This window comes from Sphaerodactylus townsendi, linkage group LG05, assembly GCF_021028975.2.
Source record: "Sphaerodactylus townsendi isolate TG3544 linkage group LG05, MPM_Stown_v2.3, whole genome shotgun sequence".
Taxonomy (NCBI): Eukaryota; Metazoa; Chordata; class Lepidosauria; order Squamata; family Sphaerodactylidae; genus Sphaerodactylus; species Sphaerodactylus townsendi.
This window is the reverse complement of record NC_059429.1, coordinates 72,899,116-72,921,491: the sequence shown is the minus strand read 5'-3', so window position 1 is coordinate 72,921,491 and position 22,376 is coordinate 72,899,116. Positions and strand designations below refer to the sequence as shown.

The 22,376-nt window shown below is 45.0% G+C and overlaps 1 protein-coding gene across 3 annotated transcripts in view; it reads left to right on the top strand.

Annotated features, from left to right (window-relative positions):
* MAST2 (microtubule associated serine/threonine kinase 2) overlaps positions 1-22,376 on the top strand; it is a 210,181-nt gene that overhangs the window by 4,825 nt on the left and 182,980 nt on the right. For all 3 annotated transcript variants that reach the window (XM_048498669.1, XM_048498672.1, XM_048498671.1), the window contains exons 2-3: positions 945-1,092; positions 2,452-2,594. In XM_048498669.1, the coding sequence (XP_048354626.1) occupies positions 945-1,092; positions 2,452-2,594 (291 nt within the window). The remainder of the gene's footprint in view (positions 1-944; positions 1,093-2,451; positions 2,595-22,376) is intronic.

Genomic DNA, 22,376 nt, shown 5'->3' with positions numbered 1-22,376 from the left:
TCTACTGACTCAAGGCGGCTTACAAACTTCTTTCCCTTCCTCTCCCCACAACAGACACCCTGTTAATTTGGTGGGGCTGAGAGAGCTCTGAAAAACTGTGACTAGCCTAAGGTTACGCAGCTGACATGTAGGAGTGTGGAAGCAAATTTGGTTCACCAGATAAGACTCCACTGCTCAAGCGGAGAAGTAGGAAATCATATCTGGTTCTCCCCATTAGAGTCCACCTACTCTTAACCACTACACTATGCTGCATGGGAGGAGAATAGTATTTACATCTCTTATTCACTTAAGAAAAACTCTTGAGGTGATGCTTTTGTCCACTAAAGTCACAATCTGGCCACAATTCAAATAGCACTAAGGACTTTTCCTTAAGGGTATAGTCCTAAAAACACTTATTGGAATTAAACACTATTGAATAGGCCTCAGAGGATTCTGAATGTATCTCAGAGGCGTTGCTGGGCCATACTGTGCCTGGTGCACACTCTGCATCCCCCTCCCCTGCTCAGTTCAGCCTGAAAGTACAGGCTTGAAAAAGCGGCCTGTTCACTTGAGGTTTAAAAAGGCCTGGTGGGAACTACACTTCCCAGGAGGCCTTGGGGCTCGCAAGGTCTCCTGGGAAGTGCAGTTCCCACCAGGCTGTTTTCAACCTCAAGTGAACAGGCCGCTTTTCCAGCCTGCACTTTCAGGGTGAACTAAGGTAAGAGTGTGTGTGTATGTGCCGTTTGTGGGTGCCACGGGGGGGGGGGAGAGCGGGCAATTCCCCCCTCTGCCATGCTCCCAGTGCAATGTGCCCCCCCCCCTGGCCCCTGGTAGCTTCACCTCTAATGTATCTGGTTAGGAATTCTGTCAATCAGTGACATCTGAGGATGTAGAACCATTCTGTTACTGTAATGAATGTTAGAAATGAGAATCTTACTCTTGCTTTCTTTTGGCTCTTGTTCCAGGATGTTATAGCAGAGCCAATTACTTTGCGTTGCAGAAAACTCAGTAACCCTGACATTTTTTCGACAACTGGGAAAAGTAAACTTCATCGTCAACTGAGTCAAGATGACTGCAAGCTGCGACGGGGTAGTTTAACTAGTTCTTTGTCAGGTAATTTGTTCTATTCAACTCGTATCCAATCTAGTGAAATTCATTGGAAGTGTATGTGTTCAGCTGTCAAGTTGATTCTGATTTAAGGCAACCCTATGAACTAATGATCTCCAAAATGCCCTATTGTTAATAGCTCAGGTCTTTCAAACTGAGGGTCGTGGCTTTATGTAAATATATGTATGTATATCAGAAATGAAACATGACATAGTAAAAGTAAACCAATTTATTTTTAGCAATTTGAAAGGGTTTTAGCAATTTGAAAGGGTATGTTTGCACCTCACCCCCCAAAATGGTATTTGCAATGGAAACTAAGATAAATTCTGTTCATCATTTACTACCATTAAGGCAGATTAACATTCTGTTGTCATGCTTGTAAAGGGTAGAGGGCCAAAGTATCCATTTACTGCTTTGATAAGTTGTGGGGAAATAATAACTGCTCCCTTCTGTTCATTATATTTACAGAGGTTTGGTGCTGTAGTACTTTTAAATATATTTTAAATTGCCAACCAGGATGCATGAGAAGTTGAGAGAAAAATTAGAAGTGAGGGTAGAGAAATGGTAGATTATGAAAGGAAGAGAAGAGAACAAAGGAGGGGAAAATGTGGAAAGCAGTTAGCAAAATTTATGTAAAGATACTTGCACTTTTTAAAATTTTTGCTATCTCACACCAATAGAACTGCTATTTTTGTATTTGGGTACAACTTTGATACCCAAATCACTAGTACATGTACTGCCTCTGTAGCTAACAAAAGTGCCCTTCTGCTAACAAGGAGAAAACATATATACTATGGATATACAAACAACACTTCAGACCTGGGGGGAATTACAGGAAGAGGAAAATCAGACTGCTAGAGATAACCTTATTTGGACTCTTCATTCTGGTGGTGACTGTAGTGTGTCTTGGCTGGCCTTGCCTTTTCTCTAGTGCTGGCCTAGCTGATAGGTTTAGCAGGATTTGAGAAGCAAGGGTTTCCCTTGGCCTCCTAGTAAACATTGAAGAAAGGCCCAGTCGGCAGAGCCAGAACTGCTGTTTACTATTCTCTTCCTTCCTTTCACCCCTAGTGGCTGCACTGCTGGTCTGCATTAGAAATTTGAGCATGAGGGCCAGCATGACTCTAGTTTTAGGGGCCCTCCAGCTGACTAGGACCTCTGGAATTTTGTCTTGCAATTACCCTCTCTCAGTAGCCTTTGGCTACATTTGAAAAAAAATGAAGGGATTCCTTTCAGAAAATGAATATTTTTAAAATATTTGTTACTGCCTATAGCTGTTACATAAATACCTTCTTCAAAAGTGTTCATTTGAGAATTATTCATATTACCCCAGTCGTTGACTAGTAACAATTTTTTTTCTGCTTAAAGGAAAGCAGTTGCTTCCTTTATCTACTAGTATGCACAGTGGAGTGGGGCAATCATCATGGCAACCATCTGGAGAATCCTCCAATTTGGTCCGCATGCGAAATCAATCACTGGGACAGTCTGCTCCTTCTCTAACAGCTGGTTTGGTAAGTTTCAGTATATTTCACAACTTTGGTACCCAAATCACTATACATGTGCTGCCTCTGTAGCTAACAAAAGTGCCCTTCTGCTAACAAGGAGAAAACACATATATTATGAAGTATTAGTTACTGAGATCTTAATCCTGTGTGTACTGAGGTCTAGCTACAGACCAAAGCTTGAAAGATATGCGGGGTATAAGCTTCTTAAACAAGAAAACAAATGTATTGAATTAACAGAAAGAAAACATAGTTAAATCAAGTAAATAAAAATAGAGGTGGTACAGAAAGGAAATAAATGTGTCTGTATGTGAAGTAGAAGCACAGTTTAAACCCTTACCTTCTTCCAAGGGAGGAAATGAAATGGGAGAATCAAAGATGTATGAACCTGCTTCCTGAAGGTGGTGGGGCAGCTCCAGAGAGGGAAATTGACTGGATTGGAAAAGCACAGTGGAACAGGGTAGAAAAATTGAGAAGCCAGCCATACAGTTGTGGTAACAGGCTGGAATCCAAAACCAGCTAAAGAATTGAATTTTTGCTAAGATCGACAAGCGATAGGGTGTTGACAGTGGAATGTGGGAGTGGAGAGATCAGCTAATTTGAGAAGGGGTTTTGTGTGCATTGTAAAGGAGAGTTTTATTCTTCTGCATTAAAAGTAAAAGTATCTAGGAGAAGTGTTGCACTAGGGAGTTTGAGAGCTTAGATAGGAAAGTACTGATATCTGAGTATTTAGGGAGATAAATTTTCCTGTCCAGCCCTTAAAATAGGGAGATAAGGTCTGGCCCATGGCTTGTAGTCTTGAATATTTGAGTTGTTTAAGTCCAAATCATCAGGGAAGGGACCTTTTAAGTCCTTTGACTCCAATCAGAGGTAGTTTTTGATTGATTAATGGAGGAGTTGTCTCTGTATTCCTAATATGCTCTCAGCATGACTCACTCTCATTTTGATACCAGTTTGATCAAGACTTCATTGCTAAGCCTGTGTTAATGTGTGTGCACGGATCAAAATGGGAGTCCCCTGTGAGAGAGAGTCCCAGGGCATAATTTATATCAAAGTAGTTCTCTTGCAGGCTCAGGGCATCTTGGTGGGTGATTCTCCACCCCATTTCAGGGAGGCAGGAAATAGAATTTCGTCACTTCCTGTCCAGTATTCAATAGACAAAATCCAGAAAATGATAAGTCTTCTCCTACAGAGACCTTCAGCCTCTCTTCTTCTGCTAGTGAAACTCTTGGGCATGCTGATTGCAACCATCGACCTCACCCAATGGGGGAGGTTCCATGCACGACCACTACAACAATTTCTTCGTCCCTACCAACAAGACATCATTCTCAAGAAAGACAGGAGATTGTGTAACCTCAGCTTGTGGGTTCTGTGGGGCAGTACTTGGAATGAGTTGCAACAACAATTTTTAAACAACAAAATGGTTTACTTTTCTTTACAATTAACACTTTCAAAACATCAACATTTAACGTTACAATTCAAGGTCCTGTTCAGGTTGCATTTCAAGTCCTTCTATTTACAGTCTACTGATATTGCCAAGTCCAAATTCTTCTTTGCAAGTTGGCTGGCTCCTGAAGACTCCAAGGGCTTGATGAACAGGTTGCAACATGATGAAGGTCTCCAGGAGAACTCTCACCCATTACAACCACAAAAGAAAACCTGAAACAATAAACTCCAACATTTACAACATAGCAAAAACAACAACTACCTTCCCAGTAGTTCCCAACAATATTGCAATTACCTTAACAAGGTGTTAAGGGCTTATAGAAATCAAGGTCCGAGTCTGGTACCCTTGTCTTTTCCAAAGAGCTCTTTCAGCCTTTCTGCTGCTCTGAGTCTCCACCCCCTTACTGGGCCAACCCATTCTGGGCATGGGGGTTACAATTGCAAGTCCCGCAATCCCTAAAGTCTCAACTTCGTTGGTGGATGTGCAAAAGGAACCTCTCACAGGGGAAGCAGTACCTGCACTCATCCCAGTTACAAATATTCACAGATGCGAGCCTCCAAGGCTGGGGAGCCAGCCTCGGGAACAAATACGGTCAAGGCAAGTGGACGGAAGACCAGTCCAGACTGCCCATCAACATACTGGAAGTGAAAGCCATCCGCTTAGCCCTTCTATTCTTCCACAAATCTGTCCTCAAACAGCACGTCCTCATCCGCACGGACAACATAGCGGCCAAGGCTCACATAAACAATCAAGGGGGATCAAAATCCTCAAGACTGCACAGAGAAGCCTCCAAAATCCTCTCTTGGGCAGAAAACAATCTCCTGAGCCTGAGGGCAGAACACATTCAGGGAACTCTGAACCTGCAAGCCGACTGGCTAAGCAGACAAACCATCTCTCCAGCCGAATGGTCATTGAACCCAAAGGTGTTTCAGAACATCACGCAACACCTAGGGACCCCGTCAGTCGATCTCTTTGCGACGGCTCAGAACTCACAGTTACCACGGTTCATCTCCAGGTTCTTTCATCCAGAAGCGCTTGCAGTGGACGCCCTCACAGCCACATGGCCGCCCAGTCTCCTGTATGCCTTCCCCCCCATTCCTCTCATTCCGAAACTACTCCGGAAGATACTACTGTCCAAGGCCCAGGTCATCCTAGTGGCACCCAACTGGCCGAGGAGACCATGGTTCTCTGCGATACAAGAGCTGTCTGTCTCTCCTCCATTCTCTCTACCAGTGCTTCCAGACCTCCTCCTTCAGGGTCCCCTGTGGCACCCAGACCCTGCCTGGTTTCATCTAACCGCCTGGAGGTTGAGCGGCGCAATCTAACAGCCAAAGGTTACTCCATGGCAGTAACCAATACTCTCCTGGCCTCCAGACGGCCGGCCACGCTACGCATCTATGGATATACATGGAAGACCTTCGTCAGCTGGGCCAAGAGTAAGAAGGTAAATCCAGAAACTCCACCCCTAGCGTCAGTGCTGGAGTTTTTACAAGATGGATTTCAATCGGGTCTCCGATGTAATACTCTAAGAAGACAGGTAGCCGCCTTATCTACAGTCTGGCACAAGTTCCAAGGGCTGTCGGCCTCCCAACACCCAGACATCCTCAGATTCCTAAAAGGCGTGCAACAGTCTCAACCTCCTACTCATCATCGGTTCCCTTCATGGAGATTGCACACGGTTCTCTCAGCCCTGACCAAATCGCCATTCGAACCCATCCAGACAATTCACTTACGTTGGCTCAGACTGAAGGTACTCTTCCTGATAGCCATCACTACAGCCAGGAGAGTATCAGAACTCAGGGCTCTCTCCATAGACCCGAACCTGTGCATCTTCCACGATGACAAAGTGGTCCTCCGTACAGACCCAACGTTCAAGCCCAAGGCTTCATCCAGCTTTCACTTGCAGCAAGACATCATTCTTCCATCTTTCTGCCCTCGACCCAATCATCCCAAAGAACGTCTGTGGCATAATTTGGATGTCAGACGAGCTCTCAAAGCGTTCATTATCCGCACTGACTCAATCAGACAAACACAAACCCTCTTCATTAACATTGCCCCACCAAAATTAGGCATGTCCATGACAGCAGCTTCTATTAGCTCAAATATTAAGTCATGTATTGTGGAAGCTCATAAGGCCTCTAAGGTTCCAGTCCCCTCAGGGATTACTGCCCATTCAACTAGGTCAGCAGCGACTAACGCAGCCTTTCGACACAGCGCCACAATAGAACAGATTTGCAAGGCAGCTATATGGTCGACCCCTTCATCTTTCGTTAAGCACTACCGGCTTAATTCATGGGGAGCTGCAGACACCGTCTTCGGACGCAGAGTTCTGGAACACATCATAGATGCCTAACGATAGCCCACCCTTTTTGGGGACACTGCTTTGGGAGGTCCCACCAAGATGCCCTGAGCCTGCAAGAGAACGGTCCATTGGTTCACTTACCGTGAAGGAGCCTTCTCTTGTAGGCGATGGGGCATCTTGGCCCTCCCAGTGCTTCGTTAGCATCTCTCATGTTTCTACAACTTATCCTCCTCGCATCAATATAACAGTAGTGATTGGGATTCCCCTAGGTCACTAGTTAGACATGTTCAGTTGTCTGTTATAGTTCATGTTACTGTTCATGTTATTGGACCTTGTTTGTTTCTCCATTTTGGAGTCTTGTTCCTTTCCGATCTGTTTCCGGTGTGGGACTGCTAGTTCAGTCGAATACTGGGTAAATGGAATTCCTAGACTGGACAGGAAGTGACGAAATTCTATTTCCTGCCTCCCTGAAATGGGGTGGAGAATCACCCACCAAGATGCCCCATCGCCTACAAGAGAAGGCTCCTTCACGGTAAGTGAACCAATGGACCGTTTTCCAGCGTGATATGATGGTTATGAGTGGTGACTCTAATCTGGAGAACTGGGTTTGATTCCCTCCCCCTCCACATGAGCAGCAGACCGTTATCTGGTAAACCAGATTTGTTTTCCGACTCCTACACATGAAGTGTGCTGGGTGACCTTGGGCTTGTCACAGTTCTCTCAGTTCTCTCTGAGCCTCACCTATCTCACAAGGTATCTGTTGTGGAGAGAGGAAGGGAAAGGAGTTTGTAAGTTGCCTTGAGTGGAAGGGAAAAGAGTTTGTAAGTCTCCTTCAGTCTCCTTACAGGAGAGAATGGTGGAGTATAAATCCAAGTTCTTCTTTTTAAAAAGCTTCTAGATTTCACATACAAATGATGTTCTGGATATTTTCATTTTTTTCATGTATCACCCTTAAACTCCTTTTTAACAATAAATCAAAAGTCCTTACACTCAAAAGTTGGAAGTCTTAATGGTGTTGGTTAAAAAAGAAAAGTAGTTCAGCTTAAATAGTTTAAAATGTGGTCTTAAGTCATGTATGATATTGCTCTGTAAATATCTATGTTATCAAACTGCAAGGTATACTGGAGAGTGCGAGATCCCCAGAGAAGGGGGTGCAGTGTTCTAGTAAAAAATAAAATCCTAAAGCAGATTAAACTGTTAGCACTCCATTATAACTGATAGAATGCCTGTTTCACAGGACACATACTAAGCCTCTTCAGACAAACCTATCAAGGGATGTCCAAAAGGAAAGAAAGAGATTTTTCCTCAAGGAGACCACAACTCTGAGATTCTTCCAGTACTGGAGTATTTTCAACGTGGTATCCTTAAAGAATGGGCCTCCCCCACTTCAGCAAAAAATCTGTCACCGTCATTCAAAAAATTGTATGCCGTGCCTGACTATATCTCTAAAATGCTTCAGTTTCCCCCTGTAGTTGCTCCGGTTTCTGCTCTACAATTGGGGGGCCTGATTTCCAAAGATGGCGTAGGTACCATCAAAGACCAATTGGACAAACGCTCTGAGGCCATTCTCAGGAAAGCTCACGATGGCCTGGCAGCCCTATCAAAGCTCCTTCTTTCTTCGGCCACCATGGCTAGGGTAGCCATCGTCTGGCTTCGAAGAATTTTAGACATGCTCCCTCCTGAGTCAAAAGCTATTAGAGAAGGTATAGAAAGAATCTTAGCGTCTTACTTAGCGTACTCTAACCACGAAGGTCTCTTACTAACAGCGAAGGTTATGGCTAACACTGTAGTGGCTAGGAGACACGCTTGGCTCAGAGCCTGGCCAGCAGACATGCAATCAAAACACCTAGTTGCGGGATATTCCCTCCGAGGTGACAGCTGTTTGGCCCAGAATTGGAACAAGTCCTGGTGCAAACTAAAGAAAACAAAAAAGCTATGCCTAAATCGATCAGAACTGACCATTCCTACCAGAGTAACAAGCCAGCATCCACATTTAGGTCACACAAGACCCTGGCTAGGTCCTCCCGTGATGGTAAATGCTGGCAAGCCCAGCAAGGCTTCCGTAGGCGCACTGGACTCTTCAATAATTCCTTTCGGAATAATTCAAAATCTGGAAAGTCCTTCCGTTCCGAGGGAACCACCAAACAATGACTCTCACCCTCTTCCGGTAGGCGGTTGCCTCCAATTCTACAGTCATCAGTGGAAAGGCGACCATGTCGATCGTTGGTCTGAGGAGGTCATTCAGTTAGGTTACTCAATCGAATTTGCTCACCTGCCCCCGCAACGTTTTCGTGCATTCCCAATCAACGGCAACATAGACAAGGCGAAAAGAACACAACGGGCCATTCAGCACCTGATCAACATCTGGGCGAGAGAACCAGTGCCAGAATTGGAGAGATCCTCGGGGGTATTCTCTCACTTTTTCACAGTGCCGAAGCGCAACGGGGACTGGAGAGCAATACTCAACCTAAAGTTTGTCAATCGACATCTTCAACTACATCGATTCAGGATGGAGACGCTTCGATCCATCGTAGAAAATCTTTGTCCAGGCGACTTCCTGACCTCCTTAGACCTGACCGAGGCCTACCTCCACATCCCAATTCATCAGTCTCACAGATAATACCTCCGCTTTGCAGTAGGCCAGCAACAATTCCAATTCAGAGCCCTACCCTTTGGGTTGGCTACAGCCCCACGAGTTTTCTCCAAGATCCTGCTGTGTCCCATCACCTTGCTCCGGGAACAGAAGATTCACTTGTACCCCTATCTGGACGACATCCTGGTTTGCTCGGGATCAGCCTCACAAGCCACCAAAGACGTCCAGACGGCGCAGAAAGTTCTGCAGGACCACGGGTTCATAGTGAACCTAGACAAGAGCACATTACTACTGTCACAAGTAATGGAACACTTGGGAGCACTCATAGACACCACCAAGAACTCCCTGTTTATTCCACAGGACAAGAGACTGCGCATCCAACGGATGGTGGCACTCATCATATCCAAACGGACGGCCTCTCTTCTCCTTCTGGTGAGCTTGATGGGACTAATGGTTTCGGTATTCGACATGCTTCAGTGGGCAGGTTTCACGCCAGGACACTACAAATCTTCCTACGGTCCTTCCAGCTACAAATCATGTTGAAACAAAATCACATTGTTGTTCTACCCACTCGCCTCCGCAAAGAACTCAAGTGGTGGATGGTCGAACGCAACCTGTCGAAAGGAAAAATCTACCTTCACCAGACCAGAAGTCAGTTGATCACGGTCGCCAGTTTCCGAGGCTGGGGGGCAACCCTGGGAGATCAATTTGTTCAGGGCCTCTGGTCAACATAAGAAGTGATCCTGCCGATCAACATTCTGGAAACGAGGTCCATCTTCAGTGCCCTTCTACACTTCCAGTCGACTCTCCAGGGGACCCATGTTCTTGTACGCACAGACAACACTACAGCAAAGGCGCACTTGAACAACCAAGGCAGGTCCAGGTCCTCACAAATGCACAGGGAAGTCATGCACATTCTGACATGGGCCGAATCTCACCTACTGTCTCTGTCTGTGGAGCACATCAAAGGTCAGATGAACACCACAGCCGATTGGCTCAGCAGAACAACAGTGGCGGAAGCAGAATGGAGGCTGAAGCCAGCAATCTTTCGACTGATCGCGAGAACCCTAGGGTCCCCCGAGGTAGATCTGTTTGCATCAGCAGAAAATTGTAAAGTTCCAACCTTCATGTCCCGGTTCTACCATCCGAAGGCGACAGAAGTGGACGCCCTGATAACACCATGGCCAAAAGCCCTGCTTTATGCCTTCCCTCTGCTACCCATCATCCCCAAAGTACTGAGGAAAATAGTGGAGGAATAAGCCGAGGTGATTCTAGTCGCACCATACTGGCCACGTCAACCTTAGCTCTCATCCATACTGGAGATGGCAATCTCTCCAGGCCTTCCACTTCCTACGCCACCGGACATGTTAACTCAAGGGCCAGTCTCCCATCCGAACCCACAATGGTTCAAACTTACCGCGTGGTGCTTGAGAGGAATCTCCTAAGACGCAAAGGATACTCTGAACAAGTCACTAACCTCCTAGCCTCCAGACGTCCTTCTACTAATAATATTTAGAACTCCTCCTGGAAAGCATTTGTGAGGTGGTGTAGAAGAAAGTCAGTCTCACCTCTTTCCCCTACCCTTCCGCAAATATTGCTTTTCCTCCAAGACGGCTTCCATCAAGGTCTCCGTAGTTCTACATTGAGACGCCAAATAGCAGCCCTCAGCACGGTCCTGCCAGAGGTACAAGGCCTTCCCATTTCCAGGCATCCTGACGTTGTGCGGTTCCTTATTGGAGTCAAACAGATCCAGCCACCAGTGATTCACTGTTTTCCCACATGGCACCTGCACCTCGTACTATTGGCTCTCACCAAATCACCTTTCGAACCTGTGCAGACGATCTACCTTAAGTGGTTACACATGAAGGCGTTGTTCCTCTTAGCCATCACTTCAGCTAGGAGGGTGTCCGAAATCCATGTCTTGTCAGTAGAAGCAGAGCTTTGCATCTTCCACAAAGATCGCGTGGTCCTCAGACCCAATCCCACCTTCGTGCCAAAGGTCAATTTCAGATTTCACATGTTGCAAGAAATAGTGATTCCGTCCTTCTGTGCGTCACCCTCTCACCCAACAGAAAGGTTATGGCACAACCTGGATGTTCGGGGGGCCCTTAAAGCCTTCATTATCAGGACGGAGTCCATTCATACCTCACATAGCCTCTTCATTAATGTTTCGCCCCCTAACCTAGGAGGAAGGATGACCAAGGCAGCAGTTAGCAGAACTATGAAGGCTTGTATCACTGAAGCATACAAAACATCTAATCATCCTCTTCCTCACGGAATTACAGCTCACTCGACGCGTGCGGCAGCTGCCAATGCAGCCTTCAGAAAGCAGGTCCCCTTGCTGGACATCTGTAGAGCGGCGACCTGATCTTTAGCATCCACCTTTGTCAGACACTACAAACTTCATTCCCTAGCAGCTTCTGAAGCCACCTTCGGCAGACGAGTGCTGGAACACATTATCAGGGAATGATCTGACCCACCCGTTTTTTGGGATTGCTCTGGGAGTTCCCATCAAGATGTCCTTCCGCCTCCAGTAGAAAAATCCATTGGTTACTTACCTTGAAGGGGCCTTCTACTGGACGTCGGAAGGGCATCTTGGCCTTCCCTGGATCAGCATTAGTTCCCGATAATGTTTCCAGATTATGATAGTTTCCTTATCCAAGTTTTTTCTTGCAGAGTGTTTCCTCGTTGTTGTCATGTTGACTAGTTCTACGTTTCTTCATGTTTCCTGTCGCTTCCTGATATATATGTTAGAAAAATTGAGCTCTCACTGCTCTGGACAGTTGTCTACTGGATCTAAATGGGCGACCAAGCAGTTCACAGGAAGTGACAAGTTTCTACATCCTGCCTCCCTGAGAACGGGTTGGAAACCATCCATCAAGATGCCCTTCCGACGTCCAGTAGAAGGCCCCTTCACGGTAAGTAACCAATGGACCGTTCTGGAATAGTGGCTCCTTTATTATTATTTTTTAAATCACTGCATTCCTTTGCACAGTTAACATTGTACACATATTTTAAATTTTAAAAATCTATAAAATAGGAATGCATGATAAAATGGGCTATTCATTTTGGGTATAATATCCAGTATGGACAGTGAGAGAATATGTGGTAAAAGGGACTTAAATATACATTAAATTCTAATTTAAAATATTTTAAAAAATAAAATGATGTATTGTTGATATATGACACCAGCAAATTTGGCAAAGATGTATAAATTTTTTTTCAAATATGAGTTGGAAATTTGAACATCACAAGGGAACTTTTTATCACTTATGTGGACTTGTAGAAAAACTAAAGGATTTTGGAGGTCAATACATACAATAATTCAAATGATTTTAAAATGTACAAATGAAGCCTGAGGCATATGTGTTGAAACTTACAGACAGATCTCTGAAAAGAAAACATGGAATGTTTGTTTTTATATATGGCAGCAGCAACAAGAATATTATATCATATGGCTTTCACCAGCCATGACAGACCTGGACCCAAAAGGCAAGTGATAGGTTTTACATCTACCAGAGTCCTGTCTACACTGGCCTGAGACTGACTTTGGAGTCTTGGGAATTCAAAGGCTCCCCAGCCACTGTCTCCAGCAGGCTCGGCAGAGTATCGGCTGGTGTGTTAGGTGGATGGTATACCAGCCAGATAGCCAATCTCTCCTCAGCATCTCACACCAGACCAACACAATCAACACCTGGAATCTTTGGGACAGGGAGCACCATAAAGAAGCACCACCCCTGGCCCTTTACTTGTGACTGACGGAGGACTGAAATACCTGGGGGACTAATTGTTTCACGGCAACCATGTCATTTCCTCATCAAGTTCTTGGTCTTTCATGCCAGGGCCACTTTATGCTCTGCAGAATAAGGTTTAAGAGTAGTAGTCTTATTTTTAACGGGCCATAACATCAGTGCTGGATTCTAGTCTCTCCACTGTCATAGCGCGAGATGAGATGAAAGTTGGAAGAAGTTTGAGCATAACCATATATCTTCAGTGCGGAGTACCGCAGGGAGCGCTGCTATCCCCGCTATTATTTAACATCTATATGCGACCACTTGCTCAGTTGGTGCGGAGCTTTGGGCTGATCTGTCATCAATATGCTGATGACACTCAGCTCATTCTGTTGATGGAGGGGGGAGCGGTTGCCGCCCCTGCGGCTCTCCAGCATTGTTTGGAGGCGGTAGCTGGTTGGTTGCGGCAGAGCAGGTTGCAACTGAATCCATCGAAGACGGAGATCCTCTGGCTAGACCGCAGGGGTGAGGTTAGGGATTTCCAGCCGCCGGTGTGGGAGGGGGTCTCATTGGCGCCGACCCCCTCTGTTCGCAGTCTGGGGGTCCACCTGGATTCGTCTCTCTCAATGGAGACCCAGGTGGCCCATACAACCCGGGCTGCATTTTTCCATCTTTGCCAGGCCCGGCGGTTGGCTCCCTTCCTCTCCCAGGCGGATCTGGCCACTGTGATCCATGCAACGGTCACCTCCAGGCTGGACTATTGTAACTCGCTGTACGCCGGCCTTCCCTTGCGTTTGATTCGGAAGTTAAAACTGGTCCAACATGCGGCAGCACGCCTGCTCACAGGAGGCGCCTTCAGAGAACACATCCAGCCTGTGTTGCGACAGCTGCATTGGCTCCCGGTTGAATTCCGAATCATCTTCAAGGTGTGGGTTTTGACCTTTAAGGCTTTGCGCTGCCTGGGACCCTCGTACCTTCGGGACTGCATCACCCCATATGTCCCAACTCGGCCGCTGCGCTCTGCAGAGGCCTAGTTAGTGGTGGCCCCCGGCCCCGATATAATGCGGCGGGCCGCCACGCGGGCCATGAGCTTTACTGCACTGGCCCCGGCCTAGTGAGACACCCTTCCTCCAGCTGTCCGGGCCCTGCGGGACCTGGGTGAGTTCCGCAGGGCCTGTAAGACTGTGTTGTTCCACCGGGCCTTTGGAGTGTCCAGCTGCTGACATGGTGCCCCCTTACTGCCCTGCCCCTAGGGCAGTTACATCAGGGTCCCCTCATATTGAGGGGTCCTGCCATCCCCCCCCATGGGGGGAGGTTTTAAATTGGGGTCGGACGCCTTTTATTATGTATTATGGTTTTTTGCTGTTTTATGAGTTTTAAGCTATTTTATGGGATGGAGCCTATGTGTTTATATTTGTACGACCGCTCCTGTTGATGTTGTAGTGAATGTTGTTCACCGCCCGGAGCCCTTCGGGGATCGGGCGGTATACAAATTAAATAAATAATAATAATAATAATAATAATAATAATAATAATAATAATAATAATAATAATAATAATAATAATAATATCTGCCTTTCCAATACCTTTCCCAACCACAGTATCTCCCAATAACTGAGATCCCTGATTTGCTGCTGCCCTCCCTAGAATTAAAATCATCCATTTCTACTCTCATTCCAGCAGCTCTTAACCATACCCCCTCAAACTCAATTTTGACTACAGCTACAATTGTACAATTTTCCTGTACTATGACTTCCCTCCCTACTCGCCCCCAGATATCACATACTGTGTCCCAGATCTCTCCAATGCTATATTGGAGGCTCAAGGGGAACAAGTTCTTGGCAACTTTAAGACCCACTAACCTAGCAACCCGAGAGTACAGATGGTATGTTTGGTGTATCATTGATTCCTTCCCATTTCTGGGTATCCTGAATGTCTTGGGATGCCACAGTAAGTTCTCTGTGTTCATGATGTTCAGGTCAGGTTAGACCCCTGGGAGCTTGATCTCACAGTCCCCTGAGTCAGCTACTGAAGTCCTCCACACTTAACTTGATCTTCCTCTGGGACTAGATTCTCAGGTTTGGAAATCTACAGACCATTGTTGGAGCAGGTAGTGAAGACTCAGTCCTCAGGGTCCTTTGTTGGTAATTGGGTTCTGCTGACAGCCTCTGAATCCTTCCAAACTTTCCCAGCTCTAAACAAACTCTCTCGGGTTCCATTGAGCAGCTGAAGATAGGCACTAAATGGCTTCCTCCAGGCTGACGGGGCTGTCCAGGGATGACAAACTGAGCAGGTATACACTACCTGGGTCTGATGTAATCAAGCTTTCAGGGACTTGGAAACCAAGCTGGTGGGAATACAATGAATCCACAGTGGCCACCCACTCCTAGCTAGCTCTGTATCCCCCTGGCAAGCATAACACTCAGACCTGGATGATGGCTGGTTTATCTCTTCCTCCCCACTGGTTTTCTTTCACGTTAACCTCCTTATACCTACCTCCCTAGTGAGAACTCACACTGGTTCCCACTATTAGCTAGTGCAGTGGTGGCGAACTTTTGGCACTCCAGATGTTATGGACTACAATTCCCATCATGATGGGAATTGTAGTCTATAACATCTGGAGTGCCAAAGGTTCGCCACCACGGAGCTAGTGGTTCTTCCCAGGAGGGGGAAATTATTTAAAAACCATTTTGGCTTTCAAATTCCTCTGCCCACCAGAAGCCTGGGGTCTAGGTATTATTCAACTACCTAATGCAGCTTCCTGGCACACCTCTCTTTGTGGTCTTCAGTTCTATCTGCAAAGGTAGGTAAAGCATGTCTAAACTATTAAACCATATTAAAATACTTTTTAAAAAGCTTTAAAAATGCTGTAAAATATGTCTAGAGCAAAAGCTCCTGTTCAGCATCCTGCTGTGGTGCCATCTTGCTTGTTGTCATGTGCCATTGTTAATCTTAGAAATGTAATAAAATCTCAGAAATGTAGCAGAATGAACCAGCTTTGTATTTTCCAGAAGCAGTTATGTACTATATACTGTGGAGCCATCTACTGGGTGTAAATTTTTGTCATGTTAAATCTTGGATGGGGAAAATAAATAACACTAAGGAAAACTGCTGAGAGGGTAAGCATGCACTTAGATTTAGACCTATTGTCTGCTGCAGAACCTGTTAGAAAATATGTATACTTTGCATCATATTCTCTAATGTATGTTACACGCTACAGGGGTCAGTGCTATCAGTCACAGACCAGGAAAGGGATTTGGGCATCTTAGTTGATAGTTCCATGGGAAAGTCAACTCAATGCATGGCAGCTGTGAAAAAGGCAAACTCTATGCTGGGGATAATTAGGAAAGGAGTTAATAATAAAACTGCAAGGATTGTCATGCCCTTATATAAAAGTGGGTGGTGCTGAGCCGCGCTTGAGAGTAACTGTGGTTCAGTTCTGGTCGCCACATCTCAAAAAGGATATCGAAGAGATAGAAAAAGTGCAGAGAAGGGCAACGAGGATGATCGAAGGATTGGAGCACCTTCCTTATGAGGGAGAGGCTGCAAGCGTTTGGGACTCTTTTTTTAGTTTGGAGAGGAGGCGGCTGAGGGGGGATATGATTGAAGTCTATAAAATTATGCATGGGGTAGAAAATGTTGACAGAGAGAAATTTTTCTCTCTTTCTCACAATACTAGAACCAGGGGGCATTTATTGAAAATGCTGGGGGGAAGAATTAGGACTAATAAAAGGAAACACTTCTTCACGCAACGTGTGATTGGTGTTTGGAATATGCTGCCACAGGAGGTGGTTATGGCCACTAACCTGGATAGCTTTAAAAAGGGCTTGGACAGATTTATGGAGGAGAAGTCGATCTATGGCTACCAATCTTGATCTGCCTTGATCTCAGATTGCAGACCAGGTGCTCAAGAGCAGCAGCAGCAGAAGGCCATTGCTTTCACATCCTGCATGTGAACTCCCAAAGGCACCTGGTGGGCCACTGTGAGTAGCAGAGTGCTGGACTAGATGGACTCTGGTCTGATCCAGCAGGCTAGTTCTTATGTTCTTATGTTCTTGTTTGTTCCTATTTGCTTCCTTCTTGAAGCCTTTTTCGTCATGAAGTCTTGAAACTCTCTTAAGGTTTTTGCCACTTTTCTCTCTTTGAATTGCAAGTATTTGCTTATTTGTGGCCTAGACACCTTGCTGAAACTGACTAATTCATAATCTCGAAATACAGCTACTTCACAATCCCGTTTCAGGAGTTCCCATCTGTCTTCCTTTTTAAGTATATTGCATCTAACAATTGAAGGGAAGTTATAGCACTGCCTTACACAAATACAATAATTATATCTGCCGTGTGTGTATTTTGAATATCTTAAACTGAAACATGAGGTTATTGGTATTTTTGTGTCTGACTCAGGGACAGAATCTAAATCTGTGGCACCTTTCAGCATTCCTTCTTTCTCTGGCAGGGCCTTGGAAGAACCTCAATTAATTCACTCCTGACACCTTCTGACTGCTGTTGCCTCTCCCCTACAGTCTGGGAGTGGCCTGACTCTTCCTCTTCAGCTTCTTCCCGGTCCACATCTTAAAGGGTTTCCTGGGGGAGGGACGTCCTCAGGCTCTCTCAATCTCTTGCCCCAGGGGCCAGGGGACTGACTGGGGTCAGTGTCAAAGGAACTTCCAGAGGGGTGTGCATCCGTGTCACTCTGCCCTCTCACCTATTGTCAAATTGCCTAGCTTTCAACTGATGCTGGCCTGAGGGAGCCAGGTGACCTTTGCCTCCTTTCTGTACCCTTCTTGAAGCTAGGTCTTGAGCCATGCTAATAGTGGTTTGGTAGCCTGTTGTTTGGCCAAACCCCATATCTCCAAAAACTTCCAGGCTCCAGGGGCCTGCTGTACCTGCCCAGCTGTCTTCTGGATAGTTGGCTGCCTTTGTGTTAAACTGCTGTCTGAACTGGGTATCTTCTGATGGGATGGACAGCTACTTTGCTGCTATTCTGGGCTCACTGTTCTGTCATCCAGCTGCTGTGTTCCAGCTACTTCCTCTCAGTGCCACCCTGTTGGCGTTTCCAGCTGCTGCTGTTATGGCTACTGGACTTTGGTGTAGTTCTTCCAACAGTGGTTTGTACAGGATTGGGGACATTGATTCTGAATATTTTGTTTTGAACGGCACCTTGAAAGGTTCCCTTCCCCCTTCAGCATCTAAGTGTAGAGCAGCAAGCTAATTAAAGTATTAACTCAATTTCTTACCAAGGAATAATATTACGTAGGTTTTTGTGCAACTCATTGTTTAATTTTCATGACTTATGTGTTTGTATTGACAGTTGCAAGAAATGAATGTAAGCTTCTGGACATTCCCCCCCTTCATTCTGTTACTTCTAAGAGTCATCATCTAGCAGTTGTTCAGAATTAATCTTTTTTCATTTGGTGCTTTATTACCTGATTTTCCTAATAATGAGATCAGAGGAACACCTACATAGCTTATCCAAATAAGCTGGTCTGCTATACCTCTCTTACATCATGTTATAATAGAGATTTCCTGTGCTCCCATCCTTATCCTGGCAAGAAGAACTTCTTAGAGGGAGACTACGTGGCCAACTTCTAATACAAACTGGCATTGCTGCTTATATGAATGAATAAGGTTCACTGAGTCCTGTTCTACACTGGCTGAAGAAGTGGCTGCACACCGGCATAATTTATGCTGGTGGAGCCTTGGGACCACTCACACGGTCCCAGGTAGGCATCCCCAAAGCCACCACGGCCCCGAAGCATCCACCGCCCAGGAGGCGCCTCTTTTTTGACTTCCCCACTTACCTTTCATCCCTGCAGAGCTCCACAGGGACGGAGAGGCATGCCCATGCTGCCCTCCTACCCCTGGGGGTCAAAGGGCAGCAGGGGCATGACCCCTCATCCCTGTGGAGCTCCGCAGGGTCAGAAGGTAAGTGAGAGAAAAACTGGAGGTGCCTAAATGCTGGCCTCCACCTCAGTGCCATTTGCATGGCGCTGGCTGGGAAACGCTGTTTTCCCGCTGGTTGCGGGGAAAAAGCATGGCGCCACCTCACTTTAGAGGTGACAGCCATGTGAACAGCGCCCCAGGGATGGTGTTTTCCTCTGCTCCTTTCTCTAAATACATAACCTATCACAGTGATGGCGAACCTATGGCACGGGTGCCAGAGGTGGCACTCAGAGCCCTCTCTGTGGGCACACGCAAACAGAGTTCATCATGTGGGGGTGGGAATCACCCTCCCACACACACATCTAGGCTGGCTTGGGCCGCAGGGCTTGATTATTAGCATTAAACCTAATAACTAGTTTTGGGGAAGCAGTGTAGGTAACCCTGTTAAGCACTGTTAAACCCCACTGATTTTCATGCAAAGAACTAAAGCATGATCCTTTACCTGGGAGTAAGCTCGGTTGCTGGCAATGGGGCTTGCTTCTGAGTAAACCCTCCTCGGGTCGTGATTCACCCGTTCGAAGAGTTGCATGGGTGCTTCAAAGCAAAGCCACCGACTACCACCAAGCTTTCTCCCGAGTAACGCACGCCTCTGAGCCAACCATTTTTTCTAAACTAAAACTTCAGCATTCAGGTTAAATGGCCATGTTGGCGCTTTGCGATAAATAAGTGGGTTTTGGGTTGCAGTTTGGGCACTCGGTCTCGAAAAGGTTCGCCATCACTGACCTATCAGTTGTTAAAGTATCTTAGAATATTATTGATCTCACAGAGTTCCCATTACCTGGAAGATTGTGCCAGCACATGGTCAAAATGACTGCCCCCTCCAGTTTCCAGGCCAGAACTCTGTCTCCTTCCTCTGTGCTCCGAAGAGTTTTATTAGTTCCCAATCCCCACCTCCTTGACCTGATTAGTCTGGGTCAACTAATCTTTTCCTGCTGGATCCAGGTATCTTCTTCCTGATGTCCTTCTATAATTTTAAGTCCTCCAAATCTGTGATACTGCCTGGAGAAGGAGGTGGGGGCTTAACCCATCCCTAATTTTAATTTGTTGTCTTTAATATTTATTAACATTATTTATAGTCTGCCTTTCTCACTGAGATTCAGGATTCATTTCACAGTGCAAGTCAATGCAGTCAACAGGATGGGGTATCCATTCAGCAGTGTAATAGTATCAGTATCACAGAAGTTTGAGACTAAGTATTAACATCACATGTTAAATAATATAGAAATTACATAGTAGGATAATACATACAGCAGCAGATAGTATTATTAATGGTATGGTCCAAGTCTCTTTTCTTGTTTCCAAACATCTTTCTGAACCATTCCACTTTTGTTGTTGTCAAGTCACAGCTATCTTATAGCTTCAAGGCAAGAAACATTCTGAGGTATTTTGGTATTGCCTGCCACCTCATTACAACCCTAGTCTTCCTCAAAGATTTCCCATCCAGATACCAGCCAAGATCAGTACTGAGTGTGTGTGATTGGGTCAAGTTTACCCAGCAAGCTTCCATGGCGCAAATGAGGATTTGAACCAGGGTCTCCCAGATCCTAGTCTAATGCCTTAACTACATACTGGTTCTCTGTCTGTTATATCACTAAAAAAAAAAATCAGTTTTGCATACAAAATGCCAGGAGAGTGGAAGTCTTTCTGACCTCATCAGGCATGCATTCCATAAGGTGAGGGCTGTGATACAGAGCACATGTGTATGGGCCCATTTGCAGGGTGGCCTGTGCAGAAGGCCCTGCTTAGATGAGCAAAGCTGTCATGGTGGAGCAGATTAATCAAATTAATTAGATTATCAAAATTAGAGATAGTAGCCAAAGAAGTGAAATTAAAACGCAGTAAATTACCATACTTACAGTAATGCTTAAGCTGATTATCAGTCAGTCAGTCAAGACTTTATTGGCATAATGAACCGTTAAAAAATACGGCAAGAGAAAGACTAATAAAACCATAGATACACAAAGCAGAGAATAAAATGTTAAGTAAAAATTGCTGCTGGCTTTTGATAATTTCCAAAAGGAAATCTGCCACTATCACACAAAAGGAAGGATCTGGATTATCCAGCAAGTAAAGTAATCTAAATAAGTCAGGGAGATCAGTTAAAAATAAAGGAGTAAGACTCACATACTTGGATCTGATTTCCTTGAATCTGGAACAAACAATAATGGGTGGACCAAAGATTCAACTAATCCAGCATTACACGGGCACAATCTATTTGACTTTTCTTGATTGTTAAATCTACCGTGTAACAAGGCGGAGGGCCTAACATTAAACCTGGTGAGCATTATAGCTCTCCTTTGAGCAGGGTTTATTAAACAGTACAAGTAGGAGCCATGAGGCCCTATTCAAATGGAATTGAAAAATACAGGGGAGAGCAAGTTTTCTTGGTTGCAGTGACTAAAGTAAAAAACTTTCTATCAAATAATTGGCATTTTAATTTTTTATAAGCTTCTAAGTAGGACAAGAAACAGAGTGAATCTACTGACAGTTCTATAGAAACCATTATTGTTTTGATTATGGAAAATCAGGGGTTAGCTTGAGTATCGGAGAGCAAACGGTGGACGAGGGAATTGCAGTCCGAGAGGAAGTGAATCCAGAGCCAGAATCTAAAGGCTCTCAGCCAAGAGTCTGATTCCAAAGAGCTTTGACTGAGCTTTAGGCAAAGGGCTGCAAAAGGCACACAATTTGAAAGTCCTGTTATCTTATGGAAAATTTTAGATTGAAGAGCGTTCAATGAGTGATTAATATTAAGCTGATTATCATAACTCAGTTGTAATTGGCTGTGAAGTTCTCAGCGCCTGAACTAAAAACAGGGTAAGAGAGACAAGTGATACAATAACCAATCTTCTAAACATTTGCAGAAATTCTGTATGCTTTTAAGTCATAGCTGAACCGTTGGCCAAAATACTGCTGAGCCACATTGGCTACTTTTTCATCATCACAGTTCTTTGAAGTGCAATGGTTATGAAAGTGTCACTGAGTACAAAAAATGTAAATAATTGCTTTTTTAGCGCCTTTTTATAGGAACATGTTACGATGAATATAGTTTAATAGATGATTCTGCACACAGTTGTTTATATGATGATGGTAATTATAGGCAAGATAATTATGTACAGTAGCATTTTATACCCAGAGTGTGGCACTAGCTGATGAATTCAGTGTCTCTGAAATGAATAATACTTTATATTAGGCATCCCCCTGTGCACAAATGCTATATAGTGAGCTGGTTATTAAACATTTAGGTTTAATAAAGGAGTTTGTACTGAAACCATTTCATAAGAATTCCCAACTTTGGCCTACTTTGTTACTGAACTGTTAAAATATTTCACAAACAGTGCAGTTTCTGGTTTTAATAGGCTCCTTCAACTTCTGAAGATATTCAGCAGCTGATGACAAAGTTCTATATGGAACATAGAAGCGTGATACTTTTCATATATTTTGAAGCATGTCAGCTTAGAACTGTACAACCAAATGTAAATGCATGGAGCTTGCCTTATGATAATTGGTAGTCATCTGCTGTCAGCTGGAATGATTGCAGTTCTCATTATCCTTAGTTGCTGTGTGTTGGTTTTTTGTGTGTGTTTTGTCCAAGAGCTTATTGAATTGATTTTGGCACACAGGCTTGGCTTTTTTCTTACAGCAGTCCTATTGTAAGTGTAAAGCGAGAACCTACTGAAGAGTGCTAGGCAAGCAAAATTCTTTTTATTATTCTTGAGAAAGTATTTTATAATGAAAGGATCTTATAATGTAAGGTCATTGGGTTGAAGTCTGTGCTCAT